General features: G+C 41.1%; 1 protein-coding gene across 1 annotated transcript in view; it reads left to right on the forward strand.

Annotated features, from left to right (window-relative positions):
- CENPF (centromere protein F) overlaps positions 1 to 12,679 on the forward strand; it is a 67,472-nt gene that overhangs the window by 22,835 nt on the left and 31,958 nt on the right. Inside the window, exons 8-10 of the mRNA XM_045771995.2 lie at positions 3,670 to 3,795; positions 4,691 to 4,819; positions 9,211 to 9,333. Of these exons, the coding sequence (XP_045627951.2) occupies positions 3,670 to 3,795; positions 4,691 to 4,819; positions 9,211 to 9,333 (378 nt within the window). The remainder of the gene's footprint in view (positions 1 to 3,669; positions 3,796 to 4,690; positions 4,820 to 9,210; positions 9,334 to 12,679) is intronic.

The following is a 12,679-nucleotide window of genomic DNA, read 5'->3' on the forward strand; positions in this document are numbered from 1 at the left end:
CATTTTCTTTTTGTTTAGGGAACTTCTTTTAGCCATTTTTTAAGGTTTGGTCTACTAGCCACATATTCTCTTCGTTTTCCTTTCTCTGGAAATGTCTTGATACTTCATTCTGGAAGGTGTTTCCTCAGGATACAGGGATTCTGGGTTGACGGTTCTCTTCTTTCAGCACCGTCATGTTTTTCTCTTGGGTCCCAAAGCCCCTAGTCACTCAGTCTTCTCCCCTTTCAGAGCTTTCTTAATGTTTGTGCAGGGTTTTGAATTGTTCTCGATGGGAGAGATCGGGAAATGTATGTTTACTCTATCTTCCTGGAAGTGGTAGTCTAGGGTTATTTTTTAGACATTCTCCTAGTGCAATGCTTTGCACAAACACACTGTTCATAAATACTAATTCATTGTATGAGAATGCAGTGGAGGGTCAATGGGACCATGACTTACCTGGACCTATATGTTTACTCACTTTGTGCAGTCTGAGTATGTAGGTTGGTTTTCTAAGCTAGAAAGGCTTGAATTTGAGCCCTGCTTCTGCCACATCCCAATCGTTTTGCTTTTGAATTCTGAGCTTCCATTGCCTAATCAATAAAATGGTGTTAAAAATGTCTGTGTCATAGGCTTGTAAAGATTGAGATAACTTGTAAAGGCTTTAGCATAGTGCCTGGCACATCGTGAGTTTATAATAATACATTAGTTATTATTGCATTGAGTTCCTTGTCATTTAAGCTTATTTTCAGTTGCATTTCTGCCAACTCAGGCATTCCTATAGGTAAGAATTAACTTATCCTATTATACTTTGTCTTACTGGTTTTGGTGTGACAGGCTCACTGAATCTTTGTTCTCTCTAGCATATGTGATAAGGTCTCTTCTTACAAGATCATGAATTAAAACTTTTGACTAGGACAGTGCTGAGAACACATCTCTGGCTTTCTTTTAGAAACCTTCCTCCAGGTTCTTAAGACTCATTTGTTTAGTGCTTTCTGGATTCCTTTTTCCCAGTGAGCGACAAATCTCCCTAACTAACAATTCAGACTACCTTTCTCCCTCTTGCCTCTTAGGATAGTAGGACTCGGTCAAATGTGTTGCTGAAAGCAAATTATGCTTTCTTTGTGCTGTTCCTTGACCTACCATTAGAGTTATCCATTAAGTAAAATGGAGCTGATTTAATCAAAATCAATACCATGTGCTTTTGTGAGCATATGCTGTTTCTCCTATGCTTCTTTTCCAAGTATTTGCAAACTGTGTGGGATACAAAGTTTGATCATGTAGAAACACTGAGGCTGGCAGCAAACCTGGAGTTCAGCACCCACATTTCACAGATGAAAACTCAGGCCCAGGGCGCTGAGTGAGCCCCCAGGGTCGTATACGACATAGCTTCAAGGATTTAGCTCTGGACACTATTTTAGAATATTATGGAACATTCATGACACCTAGTGGTCAGCTACTCTTACATGGATTGTGCATTGTCCGTATCAGAATGTCATTGTAAAAAATTTAAATAAAATATAAGTATCTTCTAAAGGCTCTTTTTAAACCTGTTTTGTAGTAAGAAAGTTGTTACTTGGTGTTATACGCAAACAATGAATCATGGAACACTTCATCAAAAACTAAGAATGTACTCTATGGTGACTAACGTTAGATAATAAAAAATTAAAAAAAAATAGGGGTGCCTGGGTGGCTCAGTGGTTAAGCATCTGCCTTCAGCTCACGCCATGATCCCGGCGTTCTGGGATTGAGCCCCACATCAGGCTCCTCCGCTGGAAGCCTGCTTCTTCCTCTCCCACTCCCCCTGCCTGTGTTACCTCTCTCACTGGCTGTCTCTATCTCTGTCAAATGAATAAATAAAATCTAAAAATAAAATAAAATAAAATAAAAAAAATTAAAATAAGATGGCGGGCGGAGAAAGAAAGTTGTTAGTGGAATGTGTTGCAGTTTGAAGGAGGACCAGCAGAGGGCACCAAGGGTTTATTCATCTCTGCCTTGCCATGGGTCTTTTCCCCCTGAGAATTGTCAACCACCAAAATTTGGACCATCATCTGGGCAGTGATTTTTGTCTGGGTTGTTTACTGCCGCATCCCCCGTGCCTAGCACAGTGTTTGACATATAGTAGGCTCTCGATAAATATTTGTTGGATCCATATTTGTTACTATGAATAATTTCTGTGATACTTTTCTTTGGGGATTTAAAATTTCAAGAACAGTAAAGATAATGGAAAGGTGTCTTAATGGCTCAATTATTTTTCTTTTTGAATTTGGTATATTTGAATTTCTGATAGTTGGAAAATCATTTAGTCATTAATGACTGGCTTTGCTTTTTTCATCTTTGGTTAGTTAATAATTGGTGTCTGGTCTTCTGGCAAAGTATTACATAGTGTTTTCTTTTCCTCCAATTTTTCTATTAAATTTCTAATATTTCCAATAGTTCTGATTGAGATTATAGTGATTCTCAGAGAAATACTTTTGAAGAGAGATTTGCCAAATTGGGGCACATTTCTTTTAGACCAGGGGGGTTCTCCCTCACCCACACGAAATGTTCTTATTCTTTCCTGGAACTTTAGAGTTGTTTGGTAGAGCGTTTTAAGGATTTGAACACTGTGGGGAAGATTCAGAGGAATGGGTTTCAGTACTTGATGATTTAAGGCCATTTTGTTCCAATTTAATTTTAGAAGGGCAGCCTAAGTTTTGATTTAGCTCATGTTTTAAAACTTATTTTAAGGGTATTGGCTATGTACAAAGGCAACAAGAAAAAGTTCTTTGTGTTGCTTATGGCAGCTTGCTTAAAAACTAGTTGTGATATTCTCTGGAGTGCAGTGAACCTTCAAAAATTGAAAATGGCATAGTGGGAGCTTTGCGGAAAGAGGCATTTTAATATTGAAATTTCTCACGAAATCTATTATGCTTGAAACAGACTATCATTTGAGGGTCATGGGTACCCACTGATTATTTCACAGCTTGAAAACTACACAGGTCCACATCACTGCATTTGAACGTCTCATTTCTATGCAACAAAATATTAGATGAACCTTTATTCAGAAATGCTGATTTCTTTTTTCGTAGTGCAAATTATGAAGGAGTTATTTAAATGGTCTAATATTTTATATCTTTTTTCTAATATTTCTCAAATACAAACTTTAGGTGTGCTAAAATAATTATAGTGGTTTTAGTATTTGTTGATCATTTTATTTTATTCTGTTTGTTTGCTTTTTAAAATTTTATTTATTTAATTAGGGGTACCTGGGTGGCTCAGATGGTTAAGCGTCTGCCTTTGGCTCAGGTCATGATCTCTGGGTCCTGGGATCGAGCCCCATGTCAGGCTCCCGACACAGCGGGGAGTCTGCTTCTCCCTCTGCCTCGCCCCACTGCTCGCACTCTCTCTCTTTCCATCTCTCTCTCAAGGGAATAAATAAAAATCTTTTTTTAAAAAAGTTTTATTAAGTAATCTCGACACCCAATGTGGGGCTTGAACTCACAGCCCCAAGATCAAGAGTCACAAGGCCCTACTGACTGAGCCAGTGAGGCACCCCTGCTGATCACTTAAAATTCAACTTTTAGTGAAACAAAAATGTGAAAACACAAAGATGAACTTGAACCAGATCTTAGGACTAATTTTTCTAAAATTCAAAATATTTCCTTCTCACTTTGAATAATTTTGTATTGACCATTTTTATTTGTTGTTAAGTGTACTGCATTGGAACAGAAACTGAAAAGATTGTCTGAAGACTTGAGTTGTCAGAGACAAAATGCAGAAAGCGCCAGGTGTTCTCTGGAACAGAAACTCAAGGAGAAAGAAAAGGAGTTTCAAGAGGTAAGGTGAATGGATTCATGAGGAGTTTGCCTGGAAGGCTCTTGTTGGGCATTTCATAGTTTCGTCATTTGAAAAGAGTGGCTGTTTGTTATCACTTGGGGTGTTCTGCGAGTGGGGAACTCCTTTGTGAGGAAGAGGTTGCCCATATTTTCCTTCACACTTCCATCTTTCAGTTTTCGATTGGAGAAGCGACTCAGTAGTCAGAATGTTCTTTTTTATCTGTGTCCTCTGATTTCTTGTAAAACCTGTGGGTTGGCAAATACATTAGAGAGGTAGTTGATACAGTGGGGAAAGACGTTGGCAGACATGTTAGGGCTGAAGACTCCTTTCCAGAAGTATTGCTGCCAGTGGAAATTGAATTAACTTGGCAGGATGTATCCTATGGGGTGAGGCTCTCTAGTCTTTCAATAAGAGTGCCTGGAAATGGAAATGTGTTACCCGATGTGGTTATCAAAGTTGATTGATGGCATATCCTTGCTGTCATTCTAAATTGTAAGTGGTATTATGATGTTTGGTATCTTCAACCCCATTTTTGAGTGTCTGATTTCCTAGCTGAGTTGTGACCATGACAGCTCAGGTCTACTCCCTTTTGCCCCTGGACTTGTCGAAAGAGAGATGAAGAATTTAATATTGGGGATGGGATGGAAGCTGGCTGGTCTCCGTGTGGTCAACCAGCAGACTCCTTCCCCTTCCCTCCGAAGGCCTGTGTTTGATCACTGGGACCAGTGCTAAAAACAGTTTATGCTTATCATTAAGTGAATGGTCGGCCTGACTCCCTGTTGTCTCCTGCTCTTTCAGCCAGCATGGCCATCCCATAGGAGGCTTGCCACCCACCCTGGTGTCTCCTTGTCACCCGTCGGCAGTCCGACTGATGCTTGTGCCTTTGATGTTTCAGGAGCTGTCCCGGCAACAGCGTACCTTCCAAGCCCTGGACCAGGAGTGTGCACAGATGAAAGCCAGACTCACGCAGGAGTTACAGCAAGCCAAGAACACTCACAACATCCTGCAGGCTGACCTGGATAAAGTAGGGAGCTGGCTTATTTCTCTCCTCAATTTGTCTCCCTTTTCCTTATTCATGCATTTTCTACACCGCTGCTGAATGGCTCTATCCTCCCTTTCCTTACTTAACCGAAGAAGAGAGCAAAGTGAGTCTAAGTCTGGGTTTTTGCATTGATAGAAAGAGGGGAGGGAGTGAGGATCTCAGACCTGAAGGTCCGTGCAGGGGTGTGATATTCTGGTGGTTCTTGCGTGTGTCACCAGGTGGGAGCCCTCCCCAGTAATTTATGCTCCTCAAACAGTCAAAGTGCTGAAAACTATAATCCGTTTACTTATTTAACACTTACTCCAAAAATGATCTCATCCAGTATCATGGCTTTGCCTCTCATCTTTATGATGGCAACCCTTATATTATCTTCAGCCGGGACGCCTGTTCTAAACTGCACGCTTGTGAGTGTGTACCTGATATTTCCACTCGCCTGTCCAACAGGCATCTCCTGCTTAGCGGGGTAATAGGGGAACACCCGCTATCTGTTTTAAATGTGCTTCTCCCGTAGTCTTCTTTATCCCAGTAAACAGCAATTCCATCCTTCACATCGCTGAGGCCTAATCACTGTGTCATTGTCAACTCTGCTTTTCTCTCACACCCCAGTCTTCCATTAGGATTCTTCTGACTACACTTTTATTTACACACACAGACATGTGTGTGTGTGTGTGTGTGTGTGTATTTGTGTGTGTCTGTATGTGCCTATGTGTTTTTGCATATGTGTGGATATTATACGTATAGCTATATTTAAACCTTTGTGTTAATATGCAAAATCTACCTAGAACAAATTTACAACTCAGTAAATTATTATAAGGAATGCTCTCTTAGAACCATTATCTGTGTCAGGGCATAGAATCTTGTCAGCTACCCCCAGAAACCCTCCATGTGCTCCCTCCCCCCCTCCCTGCTAAGAATAAACCTGACTTGTATGACTTTTTTAAAAGGGAGTAAATATAAGTTATGTTTTATTGGTTTTCAGGTTCTAGAATAGAGATAGGAACAAAACACTTAATCATAGTTAGAGAATATAATGTGTATGTTACAGAATATAATGTACAAAATTTACCAAACTTGTCTGTTCTTTGCCAATCTGTATATTTGTGTGAATTACGAAATGGTGTGTCCTCCTGTCCCGCCTGCCCGCCTGCCCCCATGAGGACTATGAATGAATGAATGGTGCCCCCTGGAGTTGCCTGCAAAACCATAAACTCAGGCCCTGGATAAATGAGCACAACTTGAAGAGTAGAGAGAAGACAAAAAGATTGCTAGAAACACATGTTTATACGTTTTACCTAATAGGGAGTCAAGATACATATTTTAAGTTATTGGATCAAGAAAAAGAGATTTAAGTTTATTATTTAAAATTGTTATATTAAGGCAATGGAAGAAGCCAATGTATTTTTTACTAAAATTTGTAAATTGTATGGGGCGCCTGGGTGGCTCAGTCATTAAGCGTCTGCCTTCGGCCCAGGGCGTGATCCCAGGGTGCTGGGATCGAGCCCCGCATTGGGCTCCCTGCTCAGCTGGGAAGCCTGCTTCTTTCTCTCCTACTCGCCCTGCTTGTGTTCCCTCTCTTGCTGGCTGTCTCTCTCTCTGTCAGATGAATAAATAAAATCTTAAAAAAATTTTTTTTGTAAATTGTAGGGGAGGAAGGTATTACTGTATGTGGGAATCCACTGATAAATCCATAATGTTGTTATAGGATTGGTATTCGATTAATGAAAGTAGCCATCAGAGGAGTAAAAATAGAAATGATAAAAAACTGTATATAAAAAGGGGGATGGTATTGGACAGAAATCAGTTTTTTATTTCCTGCCGTTCGCTGTGGTGGTTTTTTTATCGTGCATTTAGGTTACTTTTATAATCCTTTTCAGCAGTAGCACTGCACATTTATGAACCAATGACGATGGCCAATACATAGTTTTATAAAAGCTATACCAACCTTGAGTTTTGCTTATCTCTGGACTATACAGTTAAGCAATTTTGTTTTATTTTGGCTTTTGCCTACTTTTAGTTTTTCCAGGTAGTCCTGTGTAATATGCTTTATAAATAAAATAAATATTAGACTGCCATCAACAACTGGAATGTTGTTAGTAAACTCTTCCGTCCCTTCCCTCTGATACTGTTATCTCCCTGAATTTCTGTCTCATGAACGTTGGTGTCTAGCTTTGTGTTTTACTGTTCACCATCGCCGGTCCCCTATCTGGTCTAAGACACTGTCATTTTTCACCTGGATTACTGTACTAGCCTCCTCGCCGCTCTCCCTCCTTCGGGACTTGCTCCTCACAGTCGGTTTTCAACCAGCTGCTGGAGTGAGTCTTTTAAAGTGTAAGTCCCTATGACGTCACTCCTCTACTCACAACTGCAATCATTTTCCGTCTCTCTCCTAGGAGGAGCCACGTCCTTCCAAGGGTCTGCAGGGCCCTGTGGCCTTCCCACCACCTCACTCATAGGCCTCCTCGCTGTTGGAGCACGTTCCGCTTGTGCTCTCCCGGGAAGCGCTGTGTACAGACAGATCTGTAGGGCGTTTACCTACCTCGCTTGCATGAGCTTTCTGCTCTAACATCATTTTATCAATGACATCTGCTCTGGTCACCACATAGATTCCTACCCTCCAGTACTTTCTGTTTCCTTTCCCTTACTGAACTTGTATCCATAGGGCATATCATCTGATGAGGACAGGCTTTTTTCTGTTTAGCTCCCAGCTCGACCTGCAACATGCAAACACTGAATACCATAGCCGGAAAATGGCAGGTGGATTGCAGGTGTTCATGCTTTTCTTGACTTGACCCATGTTGCTCGACAGGGTGATGTATTCTGTTTTATTATTAGTAGTAGTATTTTTAAGATTTTATTTATTGAGAGAGAGCGTGAGCAAGCACGAGCCAGGGGGAGGGGGGAGAGGCAGAGGCAGAGGGAGAAGCAGGCTCTCCGCTGAGCAGGGAGCCTGATGTGGGACTTGATCCCAGGACCCTGGGATCACAACCCGAGCTGAAGGCAGAGGCTTAACCGACTGAGCCACCTAGGCACCCTAGGGTGACACATTCTGGAGTTTTCTCGGAATATGTCTGGTATTCATCTATAGTCAGAGTTCCATTTATTTTCTTAGTGCTTGCTTCTTCGTTTATTTTCCAAAATTAAGGCTCTGCCATTTAGATAGAGTCTCATTTTATGGAAAATATTGGTTAACTCTCAAATTCAGGATATAACCAGGTGGACATGTTGACCTCTCTTAATAGAGAAACCAGAGATGGGAATGCAGCCAAAATGAGAGAGGTGACACTCCCTGACATCTGTTTGTACTAGGAGTTAGTCCCCTACCCAGCTATTCAAGGTTGGGAAAACAAAACAAAACAAACCCCCAAACAAACAAAAAACTCCTTTCCCAGGATAAATTGTTACTGTTTAATGGGCTTCCTCCAAGGCCTTTAAAAAAAAAGGGCTTTTTGGTTTTTTTTTTTTTTTTTTTTTTTTTTTGCTTAAGCCTTGCTTTTATTAGATGTTTTGTAGTTTATTTAATTATTCTATGGGTGGATGTTTAGGTTCTCAACATTTTCTTGTTCATCGTAACCCTGGTGGTAACATCCCTGAGTAATGTTATGGTGTTTCTGTGTTGGTCTTTCTGTAGGACAGGTTTCCACGTGTGAAATTGACCATCTCTGGGGCAGGTGTATTCTCCCTTGTGATCGATTCTGATGAATTGCCCTCCAAAAAATTGTAATGTACCTTCTCACCTGGTCAGTGTAAGAGAGGTCCTGCTTTCACCCCTCCTTGTTAATAGGAGATAGTCCTGGTTTTATAAATTTTGCCAACTAAGTGAAAAAGTCATCTATCGTTGTTTCATTTCATTCTTCCTTGATTACCACTGAGGATGTTTCTTTCAGAAGTTGATTTGCCGTTTGTATTTTTTTGTAAAAAATGGTCTCGTTCTATTATTTACTCTTAAAAAGTCGGTTTACCTTTTTCTAAATTGAGCCATAGACATGCTTTGTTGTATCATGGATATATAACTTTTAATCTGTCATATGGCGAATATGTTCTTCCAGTTTGTTTCTTAGCTCAACTTTTGTTTTGGTTGTTTATTACTGTTTCATTGTTTCATTTTTTTGTGGTTAAATTTGTTTTTTTCTCTCTCTGTGGCTCCCTCCCCAGCCCCAGCCCTTTTTCATTTTCTGTCTGCTGAGCCCCAAGTTGATCGGATGGTATTTCAAGTTAAACCTATAATGTTGTATCCAGCTGTGACATAGATCATGTCTCATCCAAAATAGATGGTGTCAGTTATATATTCCATGACTGTTTTATTTAAGAATAAATAATTTATTTAAAAAGTGAAGAACATAAAAATGAAATTTTCCTTTGTTTCCTCTTTGCAGGTCACATCAGGAAAGTACCAGCTAGAAAAAACTTTGGAAGAGTTTAAGCAGAAGTTCTGCAGAGCCGAACAGGCGTTACAGGCGAGTCAGGTCAAGGAAAATGAGCTGAGGAGAAGCAGTGAAGTAAGTATGGAATCAAGATGAGAAGTTATCAGCTTCTGTGTGGGGTGAAGTGGGAGGGGACAAGAGAATTCCTACACTGTTTCTCCGTTGTTTATCATGACCGTACATAATTTTCCTTTTTATTTGTCAGAAATATTACCAAGTGTTTTGTATATAACCTATGGCATAGAACATACGTGCTTTTTTCCCCACTTTCCTTTCGAATATGATTACTAATAAGCAACCAGCAATTATAGGTAAACATGGCTTGTATTAAGATCATGTAGTACTTTTTCTTTTTTTTAAGATTATTTTATAGATTACCCGAGGGATGGAAAGAAGTGGAAAGAAATAGAATTTTCTATTTTAAGAGGAAAGAGACAAAATTGGTGATGGAAAGTATAATTTAAATCCCCTGTCTAAGGGTTGGCTTTTGAGTCATCAAATATTAAAAACCTTGTGGCAAGCCATAGATTTAAATAAACAAAAGCAATGACAGATGAAGGATTTGTAGATTTAAAATTCTTGTAAGGGGTTTCTGGGTGGCTCTGTTGGTTAAACCTTGGACTCCTGATTTCAGCTCAGGTCCCTATCTCAAGGTGGTGAGGTTGAACCCTGTGTCAGGCTCCGCAGTGAGCATGGAGCCTGTTTGATATTCTCTCCCTCTGCTCCAGCCCCCACTTGTGTGTGTTCTCTTTCTCTCTCTCTCTCAAAAAAAAACCAAAAAACAAAAAAAAAAAACCACACCAAAAAAAACCCAACCCAAACCAAAACCAACAAGTCATTGTTAGTTGTTGCCCTACTTTCCAAAGTCATGTTGGCATGTGCAAGGTTGACAGTGTCCTTTTTTTTTGGAGATTCATGCTTATTACACAAAACGGTGGATGAAGTTTCTCCAGTGGCTTGGATACGAGGAGAGTGACCTGATGTTGTTATGGGGGCTTTATCCATACTTACTTTAATTCGGCTTTTCTCTTCATTTAGTGGCCTGGAGTTTGTTTTATTTATTTATTTATTTTAAAGAGGGAAAGTAGAGGTTGAAGGGACAGAGGGAGAGAGAGAATCCTAAGCCGACGCCCCGCCCAGCACAGAGCTTGATGGACAGGTCGATCCCACCACCCTGAGATCATGACTTGAGCTGAAATAAAGAGTCGGACGCTTAACTGGCTGAGGTGCCCTGGCCTGGAGTTTATCTTAAAGGGCTTATTTGAGAACTATTTAGGGATAGTTAGTAGATTGAAACAGCCTGACTAAAACCATAAATCAGCACTGTAATCTTACAAAGAAGTATAGCAGAACAGGAGTTTTTTTCTCAAATGTCACAGGAAACAGTTTTTCCCACTTCTTTAAATCTTCTGCAATCATTTTTTAGACCAAAGATTCTTTAAAAAAAAAAAAAAACGGAATTCTATATAAAAAACGCTTCTCTATCAGATGGGGAAAGTCTACATGTATTTATCCCCACAGCTTTGAGAAGTGTATCCTGATTGCAAAATCTGAACATCTGTCAGTAGCAAAGAGGTGATCGCTAGAGCAGCAGGCCTCGGAGGGGTCATGCTGCTGGGGACAGGAGGCCACAGCTCCAGCCGCCCAAGTGGCAGCAAACTTCGTGTCAGATGATGGTTTCATCAGCGACCATTTTCAAATGGGAGTGTTTGTTTCAGCAAAACAAATGTTTGCCTTTTTGGCCAGTGGGGACCAACCAACAGATGCTTCTGCTAACATTTCCACAGGCAGACTGGCACCGAACTCTTCCCCCTGTGAGCTTTCCTTCCAGCCAGAAACTCTCCCGCGACTCCACTGGCTGCCTCGTGGAAACATCTTGTAGAAGCAGTAGTCTGGTGAAGAGGGTCCAGACACTGTTTGCCCGGCCAAGTCACAGTAGTGGGCTGGACATTGTCTTGCAGGTGTTTCTGAAGACATGTGCGCCCCCACGGGGTCTGGTTTGCCCACTGTAGAGCTCATCCAGCAGGAACTCTAGCCTGGGGGTCAAATGCATATCATGTTGCACTTAGATTTCATCTATTTCTCCGTCTGGTGAAAGTGCCTAGCCCAGGGCTAAGGGATTCAAGCTCTATTGACCTCCATTTATGTTTGTGGATATGTGTCTTCTGTTGAGGATGATAACAAGAATTCCAAAGGTTTAACTGGCTCTTGCATTTTGAATTGGGATTGGCCTTAGAAAAGTGATTTACCCAGCAGAACGGTAGCTTTAGAGGAAGGGAGACCTGAGATTGCATCATTTTCTGCCACCTCCCTGCTGTATGGCCTTCGGACAATGACCTAGGCCTTCTGAGTCCGACTTCACTCATCTGCATCTAGGGGCTAATAATACCCTTCCCTTTTCCAAACTGTATTAATGATAAAGTTAAATATTCTATGTAATGTGCTTAGACCAGTGCCCAGCACATGAGTGTTTATTAGCAAAGTATTGCAGGCTACCCGTTCATTGTCCTGGTCTCCACAACAGCTATGACCTTTTGATGTTCCTGCCGTTTGCTGTCCCCTGTAGGCACAGAAAGTGATGAGCAGGGGATAGTGCCTTTGAGATTTTTCACATTAAACATTTTGCCTGTTCTACTCCTCTCTCACTCTGGTATCTTTCTGTGTCGAATTCCAAGTAAGGACAAACAAGCCTAGCATGCTTCTAGGGTTTGGATGCTGAAATAATGCGACAGTTGCAATGAAATTTTCCTTGTCTGCGTTTAGTAAACAGGCTGCTCACAACAAGAAAATATCCGTACTAGAAATGTGATTTCATGGCCCAATCAATGGTAAAATGAACATCTATATCAAAGTGAAAGGAGGCTTTAGGTAAGCTGCTCATCCCACATCTGGTACCAGCCCTCGCATGGGGGGTAGGCACTATAATATCATCATGTGATAGCCAAGATGAGGGAACACTTGCCCAGAGACCTCCCTGAGCTTGGGGAGCTCTAGTATACAAGGTTCTCTGAGGAGCTTGGCCTGGCAGGCAAGAATGATGAGGTGGAAGGGGACAGACACATCCTCTGTATCCCTCCCTTGTTCATGATAGAGATTTCGTCCCAGCAGGGGGCGTATTCAGCTCCATTCATGGATGGGATCATGAAATGCTACACAGTAACTGAAATTTGTTTTGTCTGGCCCTAGGAAATGATGCTTCCCTTGTTGCTCCTAAACTGAATTGATCTGGGTGGAATTGCTTGCTAAGCTGTAATGCTGGTTTGTGGTAATAGGGATTTTTGTTGTGTTTTTCTAGACTAGTGCCCAATTTTGCAAATCATTTGAGGACACAAGAGATGCCTAGGAGAATACATCCTTGTATGCTTAACTCATTGTTGCTAACGAGCTAGCCCATCAAGTCTTAAGTGGCTGTGGCCTCGCA

Source organism: Ursus americanus, chromosome 2 (assembly GCF_024610735.1).
Source record: "Ursus americanus isolate L20-20 chromosome 2, mUrsAme1.1.p, whole genome shotgun sequence".
In the NCBI taxonomy this organism is placed as follows: Eukaryota; Metazoa; Chordata; class Mammalia; order Carnivora; family Ursidae; genus Ursus; species Ursus americanus.